We start from the raw sequence: 17,632 nt of genomic DNA, 5'->3' as shown, positions 1-17,632 counted from the left end.
ATGATTCTTGTGGTATTATTGGAATATAATATTTTTTACCCTAATAACATTATAGCATTACAATGTAAATATGGAGGGATATTGATATAAGAAAGCCTAGTTTATGACAAATGGGAAGAGGTGTGCCTCGAGAGGGAATCCAGCCACTGAACACCCTCTCTGCACCCTTCAGAGGACATATACAATACTTTATCAAATGCGGTTTTCTCAAAACATTATTTTCTTCAGCTCACCCTTGCTACACACAATGCCTCATATAATTTCAATGCTCAAAAGCGATTTAGAAATAAAGAAAATAAGAAAAATTAGGAGTGCGAAGTTAATTGTGTGGGAGGTGAGAGGTAGGGTGGCTGGCTGGACAACTCCACCCTCAACCCCATTAACACAAAAGCATGCAATTTCACCATAATTCTCACATAATTTATGTTCATTTGGAGCCAGGTTAAGAAATTATCATCATAAAATAAAAAAATTTCCAGAAAAATCCCACACCTATACAGTGATCCCTCGGTTAACGAGCGCCTAGGTTAACGAGATTTCGGTTAACGATTTACCTTCCATAAGATTCTTAACTTCGGTTAACGAGCAATCCCTCAATTAACGAGTTTTTTACGAACCGACTTCAACATGTTTTCGCTTGCATTTGGCGGTCCACCAGCTGTAGTATTAGTCCGCCAATACAGTAATCGGTTTTAGGGCTTAAATTCCTTACTATTTTAGTAAATATCAAGAAGTTTATACTATTCAATAATTTTAAAAGTTTAATATTAACTTTTTTAGTCATTTTAACAATTATTGAACATAATTGAAGGTAAAGAAACTAGTTTCTGGCGTGCCATCCAGCCTGTTAACACACCAGAGAGGCGTTAGTCTCTCTCTGTTTTCAGTGGAGGTAACATCTTGCTTGAGACTCTCTTCAACTAAACGCTTTTTTCTGTGTTTCCAAGCAAATTATTGGTCATTTTGAAATATATTTTACATATTGACAATATATAATGCAGTGCAGTGTTGATTTAAAGAAAATAATCTTGAATTACACCAAGAGAACTAAAATTTTATGGGTGAAATGGTGCCATGGGGTGACTTCTCTTCCACCCCAATGCCTTCTCTTCTCCCTTCTCCTCCACCCCCATTCTAATTCCCATCATCATCATCCAGGAGCCTTCTACATACACACTTCAAAGTAGGTGTACTTTTCTACCTTTTTTGTTGAATTTAGGCAATTTTCGGTGAGCTGGAACCAATTACCCAAAAACCCATTGAAACAATGGTTTCGGTTAACGAGCAACCTGCTGGGACGGATTGTGCTCGTTAACCGAGGGACCACTGTACCAGATGAATAATTGCTCTGTACTAAATATCTGGTGCTTATTCACAAAGCCGACCAGCTGACCATCATTGGAGGCCTCTCGCCAAGCAGTGGTGCCAATGCTCTACTTCTCACACACATCTCTGCTGCCACTGCTCATGATGGTTAGTACTTACCACAACAAATGTCTTCAACACTTAGTAATATTATTGTAAAGTATTTATCAACAGTTAATATATAATACTTTAGTGTTATTTATACATTAATCAGTTGTCTAACTGAAACAAGTACGTAGCCATATTGAACCATCACATATATCACCTAAAGGTAGCATATAAAGTTGTTAGGAATGTATCTCCATATCAACTACTATACAGTACAGCATGTTATAATAATACTGTTGTAAGCTGATTTGCCGAGATTTCAAGGGGTATTACTATACTGTACGTGTGGGAACGCATATACCCTTAGTTACAATAATTCTTATGGGGAAAAATTCCTCATTATAAAATGTTTCATTATAAGTCACTTTTCTCTGGAACAAATCCCGGATGTATAATGAGGACCCCCCTGTATTTATATCAACTGTTCTCCACGAGACAACACCAATACATTACATCTTGGCCTTTCAGAAAGTAGAAGAGGCAAAATAATGTGTTGTTGGTTCAACAAATGACCGGTAACTGATGATGCAATTATTAACTCTTAATTATATAACCAATGTGGGTTCAAAACATATAAACTAATAAATCCCAAACAAATGCAGTTGACTCAGTGAACATGAATTCTTCCTGGATCTTGGGTTAATAATACAAAGAGATTATTTCTACAAAAATATTAGGTGACTGTTTAGTTAGCTTAGGTAATGTCCACGCTATTAAAGTATATGCCTTGTCTGAAGGATGAAGAGAAGGAAGTTAGTGTACAGATTTTCTTGCAGGACATTCATGACAACCCACAGGTCATTAAAAGCAAGGGTGGTGTTACTCTGCTTGTTCTACAATTAATTTCAACTGAAACAAATATTATGTAAAATCTTATGCAATTTCCATGACTAATGAATTTTTTTCATGACACTGATGTTGTAATAAACTTACAATGGAAAAAACAACATAATATTTCATGCCACCTATATGATTCCATTTATTTTCTTATTAAAACAGTGACAAAAGTGCCATGCTCATACTCACTACTTACAGGCTCACCTGAGATGCAATACATCAACAAGCAGGGTGCAACTACATGTCTAATGCAGACACTGATGTCTAAATTTATCATCAAGCTTCTTCACACTTATCATGGACACATAGCCAAATGCAGTACACACACAAAATGGATATGTAAGATAATATCTTATTATTTTATTTTACTGGTATTTATTTATTTACAGTATTTATTTTTTATTTTAAATTTAGTAAGCTTACGATTCACACTAATTTCTATGAAGTCGCGGGATTCTGCATGTAGACTGGTTTGAGAAGAATCTTCTTATATCAACTACAGTATTTCTTAATTTAAGGTGGGATTTATTTGTCTCATATCAATGTTATTTAATTCTTTATGATGCTCCTTTACATATTACCGTTAAGTACTTTTTTCTACAATTTCTATACCAAAAAACTGTGTTAGTTTAGTAGCAGACATTACAAATTCTAATTACTAACAAACTACAGTACCATACAAATCATAAAGGTATCTGAAACTTTTTAATAAGATTTGCACAGAAAATCTGCTCCAAAATATTTCCACATTAAATAGTTTACTGCCATAATCCTTGATGTCCTCTAATGCTAGAGGTAAAAGAAATCGAACATAAAGAAACCTTGTCCAGGACACATCCAGAATATGTTTTGTGAAAGGTGTTCCCTAATTGGTGAATGGTGTAAAAACAAAATCATGTTCTGTGAATGTGTGTTAACCGAAAAACACCTGTGGTAAGCAACATTACTCAGAGACAATAAGAAGGTACACCCATGATGGAATCTTCACCACAAATGTTTTCATATATAAAGAGCTTCATTAACTTCTAGACACTCTTTGGGCATATGGAGTTTGTAACTTCTTTCACAGATTAAATTAGCCCTGACTTGGTTGATAAAATAATTTAATGTTAATCATGTTAATTTTATCTTTCTTATGCTTTAGTTGAGCCATTCATGATTTCAAGTAGGAACTGCTTGTACCTATAATTAGGTCACACAACAAATGAGCTGTGTACTTTCATGTGGGGAGCTTTCAGTTGGTACCTTATGCATGATCTCCTTCATCCTTTTACGACTGAGGGGAGGAGACAAGTGACCTACTATCTCTCCTTCCATCTTACCTTATTGGCAGAAAATGTGAGGTTCATTGTCTGATTCCAACACTGAGGGATGCAAGTCAAAGAACCCTACTGGAAATAAACATCCGATAGCTTTGTCAGTTATCCTAGGTTGAATTGCGTTACTGTTTACTATTAATGTATACAACCACAATCTAGGTACTTCAGATTTAGTGCTGAAAATGCTTGATAATGAATGTGCCTTTAAGCATGAAAAATACTCCTTGGCATCAGCAGTACGACTAAACATATACTGTATGTGTGGATCCCCAGTTATGAACCATGCTTTGGCAATGTCATATACGAGTATTTCTCAATAACATTATTTTCTCACATTTTACACATTGATACTAATTAAGTTATATCCAAGAAATATACAGCATCCTTTGGCAATCTCCGATCATAAATCTTAAATAACTAGAGATTTAATGCATATCTGTCAAATCTTCCCATACAGTATTACCAGATCACCTGCTTCATTATCATGCAGGTTATCTTGGGACAAACGCCTGCTGTTGACTGTACTGTACATAAATTGTGTACCTGCATGGTCTATATGTACACTCTATACCTGCAATGTCTATATACATGCTGAACTGTATACCTGCACTGCCTATATACATGCTGAACTGTATACCTGCACTGTCTATATACGGTACATGCTGAACCGTATACCTGCATTGTCTATATACATGCTAAACCAACTGTAAACTTGTATGACAATTTTAATGAATGTACATTATTATTATTATAATTGTAATGCAAACTTGTTCAGGGTTATTTCAATGTAGCTGTTGATTCACTGGCTTTTGAAGAACCATTGGATGGGGGTCCATGAATGTTTCGTGACTTTGGTTTGACTGAATAAGTTGCTATTTATACATCATCAGCACTGATCCTTTACTCATAAAATTTGACTTTATACCACAATCCTTTATTTCATTGCGAAGGGGTAACTTCTATCACAACCGAAATCTTCTACATGCACTTTCTGATGAGCAATATATTTATTAAATTTTATTTGATTGTAAAAAAACATACATATTTTCTCCAACATTCATGTACCCTGTAGCTCATACATACTGTACAATATTTCTTGGATGAGCAGTTATTCAATGATGGTTTCCTACAAACAAATACAGTACAGGTATCCTTCATTATCCAAATGTTCGCTATCCAAACACTGTATTCTTACACCTCTTTTTCATTGTCTGAAAGCAATCATTGCTTATCCAAGAGATGGTCCAATCGAAAATTCAAATCAACCCACCCCTCCTCACCCCTTGTGCTGAACCCTGACTGTCTTCTGATAAGGTAATGTACCAACTGTACAGTGTATTTTATTTAGTTTAGTAATTACCAGATTGTTGTTGATTGAAAATGTCCAAAGGAGGGTCACCAGACTAGTGCCTGCAATACAGCACCTCAGTTATGCAGAGATGAGAATGCCTGCAACTGCCTAGCTTATACTACAGAAGGGCAAAGGGTAACCTAATTGAAGTGTACAAACATCTCGGAGTGCAAAGCTCAGCCGAGTGTAAATACTTGGAGCTGGCAGATGCCCGCCCCACAAGGGGTCACAGCTCAAGGTTGAAGAAGTCACAAGTTCACAAAACTGTGAAGACAAATTTTTTCGGGGTGAAAATTTGTACAGTACTCCAGGAACAATCTGCCAGAGAGTGTTGTAATACAGTAAAACCTCGATTAACCGACCCTCGATTAACCGACTTTCGGATTAACCGTCAATCCCAAACTCCTAATATATATATATATTTTTTTTTCAGGGATTAGCCCACCCGGGCACAGGTCACTGACCCACATCGGGGCCTGGGGGGCAATAATGTAATAATATTAATAATGATAATGATAATGATAATGATAATAATAATAATAATAATAATAGTACAGTAGTACCCCGATTTACGCGGTCAATTGAACCCACAGGGTACCGCAGAAAGTGAAATCCACGTAAATGGAACAACAGAACATATGGGATTAATTCCAATAGAGACTGGCCCGACCCCCAAACTCCACTTTTTCCGACACAATACCTATGTTGTAGTAAAAATAACATCTAAATTTTATGATGGTATGCTCACACAATTAATATTTAAGAGAAATACAGTCGCCAGGTTAATGTCCATTCAAATAATAGACTCAAATCCCCCCCCCTCCCCTCTTCTCAGCTCACTGGCCCCTACCTCTCTGAGAAATGATTGGGTGAAACACTAGATTTTAACGTTTAGTAATAAATAATACCTCAGACTAAAGTTAGGATAATATAATTGACATTTCTGGATTCCTTGCAGGTCAGGGAATATTTTGAATGAAAACTTCATATATTTTGCACAAAAGATAAAATACTTGCTTTGTGTAAACCAAATTATTACATTGGATCTAAAATTTGTATGTCTAATGCAAAATCCATGATGTATATATTCAAAATGATCATCATATTGTAAGAATTCCAGCAATGTAAATTATATTCTGGTCCAGTAATTTGTATGAATTTTATGAGCTAAAACAAATATCTTCAGTTAATAAAAAAAAAATATTCTTCACGACACTATCTGTCAATCAAAGTACCCCAACTTGCCTCCCCCCCTCTTCCAACTGCGCCAGATGGTCGGTCGGTCCCAACCCTCCCCCCCACCCCCACCTTCCCTCCCTACCAGAGAAATGTTGGGTGAAAAAACTAATTTTAACTTTTAGTAACAAATAATACCTCAGACTAAAGTTAGGATAATATAATTGACATTGCTGGATTCCTTGTAAGACCAGGAACATTTTGAATATAATTGTCATATATTTTGCACAAAAGATAACATATTTACTCAGAGTAAACATTAGATCTAAAATTTGTGTCTAATGCAAAATCTATGATGTTTATATTCAAAATGATCATCAAATTGTAAGAATTCCAGCAATGTAAATTATATTCTGGCCGGGTAATTTGTATGAATTTTATGAGCTAAATAAAAAAAATATTATACTTCACGCGTATATGGGTAGATGAACCGCGTAAAGTGAAAGTTCGGTTCTGGCGAGGCACCGCGTATATGAGAAATCGCGTAAAGTGAAACCTCGTAAAGCGGGGTAATACTGTAATAAAGAACCATAAATAAATGCAAAAATGAAAAAAAATCAAGAGTGAGAAACAATATATGTATGTTGTGTTGTCAATAGTAAGAGAAGCAATCGAGACCCTGCAATTGTGTGTAAATGAGGTAGAAAGTCAGATCAGCAACCTGGGACTTGGTCACAATTTTTGTGATGACATATGTTCTTTGACTTTTCCATTTTTTATTCACGGTTTCTGTGCTGGTTCATATTTATTTACTAAAGTGGTTAATGTTTTAAGGCAAATTCTATTGAAGTATGAATGGCAAATGAACAAAAATGAATAGAGGGAATTAAATGAGGTAGGTTAGGGAAAGGTACTTTGAAAATGTATGCTTTATTTCCGTAGACTTTATGTACTATTAACCGACCTTTCGGATTATCCGTCGGCCCCTTCCTCCCATATGTGGTTGGTTAATCAAGGTTTTACTGTACCACCAAGTGTGAACTCTTTCAAGACCAGACTTGACCGACACTGGAGCAGGTTCAGATACATTCAGGAGCCAGTGCACGACCAGTACTTGCCAACAGTGTGTGACAGAGATGTGACTGACTGCCCAAGCTGCTAACGAGCCTATCAGTAACAAAATGCATAAAAGTAAAAGTAGTTAGGTACATATTACAGTAGTTAGGTGCTAAAGTACAGTACTAAATTACAGTAGTTAGGTAGGTTTCTGGTGTCCCCGGGTTACGAACAGGTTCCATTCCTGAGGATGTTCATAAATCGGATTTGTACGTAAGTCAGAACATATGCTATGTGCATACCGTACTTACAAAACAATGTTTAAAATCCCACTATATCATAGCCTAAGTCCTTATATACATCTAAAGTCAATTAAATTAAGACAAAAGAAGAAATAGAATGACAAAATACAGTAGATGAAATAAGTCAACAGATATATAAAATACTGTACTATAAATTTCAAGTTTAACCCCGTTCATATCAGTGGGCGTTCATAAGTCGGGGACCTCCTGTAATATTGGGGTTGTTTTGTTGTTGGGAACCAAACCCTATTTTTCCCCTTTGTTCTATTATTCACTATCTGAATGGTTTTCAAGGAACCTAACCCATTCAGATAATGAGGGATACACGTACATTATGCACTACTGTATATTTATCAATACACCCCCCTGTATTCAATTCTGCTATTGGCATTCCCATATGAACTAGAAATTTTTACAAAACTTCATGACAAAAATACTATTTCTACTAACATTTAAATTTGCAATTTGCATTCAAAATAAAAAAAAATATATTTAATAGGGTATTTTTTCTTGCAAAAACAAAACAAAACAAAACATTTTATCTACTAACATTCAAGCCTGCTATCTGTGTTCCATGATCAGGCAGGTCATGCAAAGCCTACCAACAATGTGGCCATGTGGGCACTCAGGAGCTGACCATTCCACCTGCAAGGTCATCCTGTTTGGGAACTGGTGATCCAACACGCCTGTCACCTTCACACAGTGTGGAGGTGTGGGTACCTTCGGGGTCTCTCCACCCACAATGCACTCTAATTGAATAGTGAATTAGTATAACAAAATGAAACAGAAAAAACAGACATTAATCTGTAATGCTGAAGATGAGTTACATATACTGTACAACAGATTATGAGTATTGTGGTATGAGACTACAGTATATCCAGGGCTAACTTTTTTTGGAGTGAGAGTTGTGAAGTTTTGGAACAATCTGCCAGAGAGTGTTGTGATGGTGTGATGGCACTGAGTGTGAGCTCATTCAAGACCAGACTTGATCAACACTGGTGCAGGTATTGATACTGATACATTCTAGAGCCAGTACATGCCCAGTCCTTGCCAAAAATGTAACGGAGACATTACCAACTGCCCAAGGATCTTACAAGCCGATTAGTGGCAAAGAGGATAAAATAATACATTTAAATAACTTTTGTCAAAGTTAATTTTAAACTGGAAATAAGATACAGTATTAATAAATAAAATACTATATCCCCATGTTATAATATCTGGAGTTTTGTGAGTGTTGACCAGTATTAATCATTATACTGTACAGTAATGTACTACACGTTGTACCTCTCTAGTCCGGCAACCTCGGGACCTGACCGGTGCCGGACTATGGAAATTGCCGGACCATGGAAATTCACCCTTTTCCTGGATAGATAGTGACTTGTGCTTATGCTTGGAAGCACTAGCACCACTTTCTCTGTATCATGGTCTCTTTGAAGACATATTGAAGGGTTAAATGTCGTATAGTAGCTTCTCAAATTTCGCGAGTTTTTAATTCTTAACTTATTTTATTGGAACACACAAAAAAATAAATAAATACAAATTTTGACGGCGGAAACTTGAATTTCGACGGGTTTGAACGGCCCGCCAACGAGCAGACGATGTGCATTATCGTGTAAACAGCGTTACTTCTCTTATGTACAAAAGATTCATTATTGTTTATTACCGAATGTCTTTTTTATTGAATTAATGTTTGTGTGCAAAATGAGCAATACAATTCATTAATAATACGTAGAATATTATAACACACGAGGAAATGACACAGCATTGTTTTCGTTGATTACAAAACCAGTGACTGACTGGTTCTACATATAAAACTGAAGAAAATAAGACCTTGGCTGTAGCTGTAGTAAAATTAATATGGTTGTTTTAAGTAATCTTATTTAATGTTAATAAATGGAACAATAGAAGTAGCTAATGATAATGGTAAAGAAAAAAGAGAGATAGCGTAAGTAAGTGCACATGCGCACACGTGAAAACATATCGTCATTATTTTACATAAGAATATGAAAGCAACACTTATTTACTGTTCATATATATTTTAATTAATGTTTCTGAATTTGTTTTCATTGAATTAATGTTTGTGTGTGCAAAATTAACAATACAATTTATTAATAATACGTGGAATATTAGAGACGAGACGGCTGCCGGCATTGTTTATGTTAAAGCTTACAAAACCAGTGACTGATTGGTTCTACATATAAAACTGAAGAAAATAAGATCCTGATTTTAGCTGTAGTAAAATTAATGTAAAAAAATTAATATGGTTGTTTGAAGTACCTGTAATGTTATTTAATGTTAATAAATGGAACAATATAAGTAGCTAACCATTAATGGTAAAAAAAAGTGAGACTGCGCGTATGTAAGTGCGCACATGTGAAAACATATCGTCATTACTCTACATAAGAATATGAAAGCAACACTTATTTACTGCTCATATATATTGAAGGGTTAAATGTTGTACTCTGTATAGACAAGCACAGAGAGAGAGAGAGAGAGAGAGAGAGAGAGAGAGAGAGAGAGAGAGAGAGAGAGAGAGAGAGAGAGAGCAGCCGAACTGCCGGATGTAAACAAACCTTAATTTCCCGGCTTTGTTTTGTTGTTTTTTTACGGGGATTAGCCCACCCGGGCATAGGTCACTGACCCACATTGGGGCCTGAGGGGCAAAAATTTAATACTCCTGTAATAATAATAATAATTCAAGATTAAAAAAAAAAAAAAAAGCTGCCTATCTACCTATTGGACAAACTAAAATCGTTCCGGACCACGGGAGTTTCCGGACCACAGAATGCCGGACTAGAGAGGTACAACCTGTACAATAATTTATATCATATTTACAACTCAAAATTATATTCTCAGCAAAATTTATTTTTCCTTTCATTTTCAATAATTATCAGCTTCATGTTCAATTGGGCAGTTGGTGTGTTCTTTATTATGACCTTCATTTTCCAGTACATGAGGAAATCTACTCAGAGGAAACCTGCTAGGTTTGGTAGAGTCACCCTTCTCACATCTGACCCAGGATATGAACCCAGGACACAGTAGTAAAAGCCAAGTCCAATTTCACTATAAATTATATTTTGCCGTAAGTGAGACAATATGTCATATGAATTAATAATATCAACAGAAGTTTAAATAAAATAACTAACTCATTTCATGTTAAATCATCCTTAACGTTCATAAACCACAAGGTGCTAAAAAATTATAGTTACAGGTATGGGATCATTTATCCGGGTGCTTGGGACATGGGGGTTACTGGATATTGTGTGATAAAAAGTTCCACACATGACTAAACAACTTAATAAATCTTAACAATAGAGGCTTACCTCTCCCTCACCCCTCCTACAAAAACTACTTTTTTTCTACAGACAGTAAAATTAAAACTTCAAAATGTAGGCATACTACAGCAAAAATAAAAGCATATGAATAGCAATAATAAAAGCATAAAAAAAATATGATACAGTACAACTTAGTGTACAAACTGGATCATAGACTCCATTGACACTTACCTTAGCAATGCAGCAGTGTACCTAGCAACGGTGCCTCGTCCGCAGACCCTTTGACTTCCACAAGCTCGCTACACAGCTTCATGGTGGAAACCCGTAGATACTTAAACCTTTACATCTTATGATAAATATTTATTTTATTTATTTTTGCACTTTCTGTATGTAGAATTGTGCAGGCATGTAAGTGGGTGAAAAGATAGAGAAAATTAGATGTATCTATTCAAAATTACGAGTTGAAAAATACTCTATACCTTTAAGATTTTTTCTTGCTCTCTGTACGAAATTGTGTCTATGTAACTCAATATCCCTGTATAGCTCACACACGAGGAATGGTTGTAAATTTTTTGCTTGGCCCTGGAAGTACTTGGTACTCATTTAAAACAAATATATTTCCATAACAGCTGCGTTTTGAAATGTTCCGGTTCCATGCCTGTACAGCATGCCCTGACAATTCACGGATTTTTAATTCATGGTCCTCAATTATTTGCATATGACACCCTGGATATGTCCAAGAATATCTGCGGGTAGTTTTAAAGTTGCCGTCATTTTTGTGGCTGGGACAGGGAGCACACGAGTTTTGTGGCGTCCCGCAAAGTGTCTCTCTTGTCCAGGGAGAGTGGCCCACGCGTGCCCCTGCTCCCTCCGCCTCAGTCCGGAATAACATTTGGCCATCTCGCGTGTGTGCTACTCTGCTCTCATAACAACTGTGCTCCTCGTGCTTGTGATGGCTCCCAAACGCCCTCAACCACCACCATCCAGCTGCTGGACAAACTTAGGAGTGGCCAAATCTTTTCCACGTGTGGCTGGGAGTATGGCGTCAACGACTCAACTGTCATCTGCATTAAGAAGAAAGAGAGGGAGATTTGTAATGCAGTTGCCCTAAGTGCTCCCTCTTCTGCCAAGGTAGCTGCTAATGTGAGGGATACAGCTATGGTGAAGATGGAGAAAGCCCTTAACATCTGGATTGAGGACTTTAAACACAGCCACATCCCTCTCAGCCAGAAGTTTATCCGTGACAAGGCCAAGGTCTTATATGACTGATTCCATGCTGAGGAAGGTGGTGAAGGGGAAGTGAGTGGTGAAGATGGTGCTAGTGCTGGTGGTTCTGGTGATACCCCAGAGAATGGTTTTAATGCCAGTAAGGGGTGGTTTGAGAACTACAACCTGCACAACTTGTGGATCACTGGTGAGTCAGCCTCGGCGGATGATGTAGCAGGAGAAGCGCTACAAGCTGGAGCAGGTTTTTAATGCTGACGGTAGTGGCTTGTGGTGGAAAGAAGATGCCAGCCAGGACGTTCATTTCCGAGGAAGAAAGGAGTGCACCGGGCTTCAAGGTGGCCAAAGATCGTGCCTCTCTCCTGCTATGTGGCAATGCTGCAGGACACATAATCAAGCCCATGCTGCTGTACCATGCCAAGTGTCCACTTGTACTCAAGAACAAAGACATGAACCTCCTCCCAGTTTTCTACCGCCACAATAAGAAAGCCTGAATGACAGCAGTGTTATTTACCGACTGGTTTCACAATTGCTTTGTGAGGGAAGTCAAGGATTACCTGCAGGAGAAAGGCTTGAGTTTAAGGCCCTCAAGGTTGCAAACAAAAATGTTGGGGTGATCTTTCTGTCCAAGAGCACATCATCATTGCTCCAACCACCCGACCAGGGAGTTCTCGCTGTCTTCAAGGCCAAGTAAATGACCCACACCTTCAGCAGGATATGGCAGGCCTTGAACTTGGATGTTTGCTCCCCTCTGTAGTAAGTCAGATCTTTAACATTTTGGAATAGAAATTGTCTCTCAGAGTTTCTACAAGAAGAGTAACAGAATTATTAAGGTCATTTGGCATGATTTCATTTCTCCAGTTGATTTTCAAGTAGTGATACTGATTTTCAAAAGGGATATAGATCACTATCCTCTAACTACCATTCAATTAGTTTAACATCAATTGTAAGCAGAATTGCCGAAACAATAATTTCAAACTCTATTCCAAATCACCTCGAGAAGCGCAAGTTAATCAATGATTCCCAATATGCTTTCACAAGTGGGCGTTCATATCTGACAAATCTATTACAGGTTGTACCTCTCTAGTCCGGCAACCTCGGGACCTGACCGGTGCTGGACCATGGAAATTTCCGGACCATGGAAATTCACCCTTTTCCTGGATAGATAGTGACTTGTGCTTACACTTGGAAGCACTAGCACCACTTTCTCTGCTTCATGGTCTCTTTGAAGACATATTGAAGGGTTAAATGTCGTACAGTAGCTTCTCAAATTTCGCGAGTTTTTAATTCGACGTTTCTTATTTGAACAAAAAACAAAACAATTTAAAATTTTGACGGCGGAAACTCGAATTTCGACGTGTTTGAACGGCCCACCAACGTTCAGATGACGTGCACAATCATGTAAGCAGCGTTATTTCTCTTATGTACAAAAGATTCATTATTGTTTATTACTGAATGCCTTTTTGATTGAATTAATGTTTATGTGTGCAAAATGAGCAATACAATTCATTAATAATACGTAGAATATTAAAACACACGAGGAAGTGAGACAGCATTGTTTTTGTTGATTACAAAACCAGTGACTGACTGGTTCTACATATAAAACTGAAGAAAATAAGACCTTGGTTGTAGCTGTAGTAAAATTAATATGGTTGTTTTAAGTAATGTTATTTAATGTTAATAAATGGAACAATAGAAGTAGCTAACGATAATGGTAAAGAAAAAAGAGAGATCGCGTATGTAAGTGCGCACATGTGAAAACATATCGTCATTACTCTACATAAGAATAAGAAAGCAACACTTATTTACCGTTCATATATATTTTAATTAATGATTCTGAATTTTTTTTATTGAATTAATGTTTGTGTGTGCAAAATGAACAATATAATTCATTAATAATACGTGGAATATTAACACGAGGAGATGAGACGGCTACCGGCATTGTTTTCGTTAATGCTTACAAAACCAGTGACTGATTGGTTCTACATATAAAACTGAAGAAAATAAGACCCTGATTGTAGCTGTTGTAAAATTAATGCAAAAAAATTAATATGATTGTTTGAAGTAATGTTATTTAATGTTAATAAATGGAACAATATAAGTAGCTAACCATTAATGGTAAAGAAAAAAAGTGAGACAGCGCGTATGTAAGTGCGCACATGTGAAAACATATCGTCATTACTCTACATAAGAATATGAAAGCAACACTTATACTTACTGCTCATATATATTGAAGGGTTAAATGTTGTACTCTGTATAGACAAGCAGAGAGAGAGAGAGAGAGCGCAGCCGAACTGCCGGATGTAAACAAACCTTAATTTCCCACGGCTTTGTTGTTGTTTTTTACGGGGATTAGCCCACCAGGGCATAGGTCACTGACCCACATTGGGGCCTGAGGGGCAAAAATTTAATACTCCTGTAATAATAATGATAATAATAATTCAGATAAGTAAAAAAAAAGCTGCCTACCTACCTATTGGACAAACTAAAATCGTTCCGAACCATGGGAGTTTCCGGACCACAGAATGCCGGACTAGAGAGGTACAACCTGTAACATTCTTTTCAACTGTTTTCAAATCAGTGGATGACAGACATGATTATGATTGGGCCGAATGTGGTGGGAAGTGTACCCTTCTTGTTTTCCTATTTACTCTGATAACTAGTTTTCTTTACTTAACCAAGAGTAGCACATATAGAACTCCTATCTTTGATTATCTTTGAATAGCATTCAACAATTTCCAATTTCTCTCTTATATTTTTAGTACTTCACATATAATTTGCATCATAAAAAAATAATAAAAGGGAGCTAATCATAAGAATCACTTAACTTTTAATATGGTAGACAACTTTGTGTATTGTACAGTGATGGGTAAGAGTGAGTCTCGACTCCCAGACCTTTGTGTTATCTGTTTTTTAAAATGTACGCATGTAATCAGAATCAGTGATTTATCATAGCCTATTTATTAAAAAATTGGCAAGAGGAGACTGAATCCTGCTTTACAACTTGGTATCGGTATCAAATTTTCATTACTATTAGTTTTTTTAGATTATAAAAGCCAATAATCATCCCACTTCTTTACATTTCAAGTCACTTGTAGTAGAGATGTGTTAAATGGTGTTATCAAGTGGATTTTGTGTGATTATACTACAAATATCAAATTACGTATATTGAAAGACCTGTTAGTACCTATCCCAATGGCGTGCTATTCAATTTCTTCTTTTCTTTTAAATTAAGTGATTCAAGATGTATAAGATGTATAAAAGGACTTAGGTATGTGTTCCGACTTACGTACATTTCCAACTTAAGAACATTCTCAGGAATGGAACTCGTTCGTAACCCGAGGACCCCCAGTATTGTACTTGAACGCATGCCAGAGTTGGTCAAGTCTAGGCTTAAAAGAGCTCACACTTGATGCTGTCATAACATTCTCTGGCAGGTTATTTTATGAGTTCACAACTCTTCATGTAAAGAAGTTAGCTCTGACAGTTTTCTGTATTAATAGGTTGCGCCCTCGAGTGTGGTGACCGTCTGTTAACTCCAAATCCGTAAATTTGGTACATTGACTCAAGCTTGCAAGCTGTCTTGGCTGCTAAGCCCTGTGAGTTTGGGGAGTGGAAACTAAATTTTAGTGAACAGACCCAAAGAAAAACAAGGTCTCATATCTGTTTACCATGTTAATGCAAATTACAGCTCTAGAAACTATATACATGTTTTCAGTACAAGTCTTTACAAAGGTATTAAAATTTTGGCAACCCTGTATAACCAAACACATCACTTTATTTTATAGTTAATTTTTTTCTCAACTAATATCACATTGAATCATCTTTTTCACTTCATGAATGTGTTATGGCTGAGTCTCATACCTCAACACTGTGCTAATATTAACTAGCTGAATACTGAGATAATTCTATAACATATGATGTTCAATGGCAATTGATAGAAATTCAAAACACTAGTACATACAGTTCTCATTGAGTAGCTTTACAGAATCAACACTTACATAGCAAACTACAGTAGTTAAACCAGGGTAGCGCACCTGACTCGGAGGGTTTAGGTGTTTTGCTGCACAATTGATGACACTCCTCAAAGTCTAAGAAGTTATTATTGTTGCCATCACATCCTCCATATGAGAACTGCCTACACTGTGATGCCTCCGCATCATAATAAATACGGGTCGTGTCTTCTGCACATGGACCAGAATCCTTGGGCAACGTGCAAACATTCACAATACCAGCTTGTGCATAATGATAAGAAAAGACTGGGTTAGGAAAGAATAAATTAGTTTAAAGCAAAAGTTTTAATTTATCCCTCACAACACGGCTGAGTTAACATAAGCTTGAAAATATATCAATAATAATAATGATACATATCAAACAGAGTTATTGAGCCATGCAATAAGAAAAGGGTGAATGAAGGATGAGTACAGTATTCATTAAATCCTTAAGAAATTAATATCTTTACTTTACCCTTTCACCACTCACCAGTATCAGTTTACTAGCCATTCAGGTGGTTGGTCTGTTGTGTGCTCCTTTGATGACCTTCATTGTCCAGTGTTAGTACAAAAGAAAACCAGGATTTCCAGAAAAAACCTACAATGTTTGGTAGGGTCACACTGGATAACACCATTCTCATGTGTGTCCCAGATTGAGACTGAAACCAGGACACACTAGTGAGAGGTACCAATACTGTATATTACCAACTCACAAGATAATAAAGGGGAAGTAGGTATTTATGGCATTTGGAAACAGATATTGTAGAGTATTATTACCGTATATACTCGTGTGTAGTTCGAGTTTTTAAGACCAAATTTTTAGGCCAAAAAATTGGGGGTCGACCTCTACATGTGTAATAGTTTTGTTAGGTTGAATCCGTGCATGATGGGAAGGGCGAGGAGCAACTTTTAGCTTTAAACATGAAAAATATTTACCATATACTGCCAGTAAACAATGGAAATGTAAAATATGTACCAATTAGTAATGAAAAGTTGTGCAGTTCCTTCAGCAGATGAAGCTCACCAACTTACAATAGGCTAAATTACCTTACAACGTGCTTTCAGTAGTCTATGTTGAAGTTCTTAGCACAGGCTAACTTATCATATCATATACGGTATCACAGTTCTCATTGATCTACAAAAAATACCAGTAACAAAAACCTTTTCGATATTTCACACTTAATATAACACCCGATAATCCACTCAACCTCCTATTGTTTACAACGATGCATGACGCACCACCAGCTGTTGCGTTATCAGCGAGACGGTACACGTGTTTTTTGAATCGTTTTCAGTTAAAAAGCTGTTACATCACATGTATATTTTACCTTAACTGTGCCTGAATGAATATATTCTCGGAAATAAATAGTAGTTTTGCTGAAACGTGATGTATTTTAACGTAAAGTAGGATAAAATACATGACGAAAACAAAAGATTTTACCTAACCTTCCGATGTTCAAAAAAAGTTACTCGTTTTTTTAATAGTTTTCGGTTAAAATACTGTTATATTACAATGATATTCTATTCATACTGTGCTTGATATAATGCATTCACGGAAATGTAATATTTTTGCTGAAATGACGCACGTATTACAGTGGAAACTGGGATAAAATCGTGACGAAAACAA

General features: G+C 36.5%; 1 protein-coding gene across 13 annotated transcripts in view; it reads right to left on the bottom strand.

Moving 5' to 3' along the window:
• Positions 1-17,632, bottom strand: part of LOC121874870 (kielin/chordin-like protein) — an 87,061-nt gene that overhangs the window by 6,265 nt on the left and 63,164 nt on the right. For 4 of the 13 annotated variants that reach the window (XM_042379171.1, XM_042379168.1, XM_042379170.1 and 1 more), the window contains 2 exons: positions 16,051-16,248; positions 8,117-8,263 (listed from right to left, as the gene is read on the bottom strand). The exons of 3 other annotated variants lie outside the window; for them this stretch is intronic. In XM_042379171.1, coding sequence (XP_042235105.1) covers positions 8,117-8,263; positions 16,051-16,248 — 345 coding nt within the window. Of the gene's footprint in view, positions 1-8,116; positions 8,264-11,073; positions 11,097-11,190; positions 11,854-16,014; positions 16,249-17,632 lie in introns of those variants that run through there. 6 more of the 13 variants (XM_042379178.1, XM_042379179.1, XM_042379172.1 and 3 more) reach the window with 6 other exon arrangements.

This window comes from Homarus americanus, unplaced genomic scaffold, assembly GCF_018991925.1.
Source record: "Homarus americanus isolate GMGI-L3 unplaced genomic scaffold, GMGI_Hamer_2.0 scaffold56009, whole genome shotgun sequence".
Classification (NCBI taxonomy): Eukaryota; Metazoa; Arthropoda; class Malacostraca; order Decapoda; family Nephropidae; genus Homarus; species Homarus americanus.
This window is presented reverse-complemented; position numbering and strand designations above follow the sequence as displayed.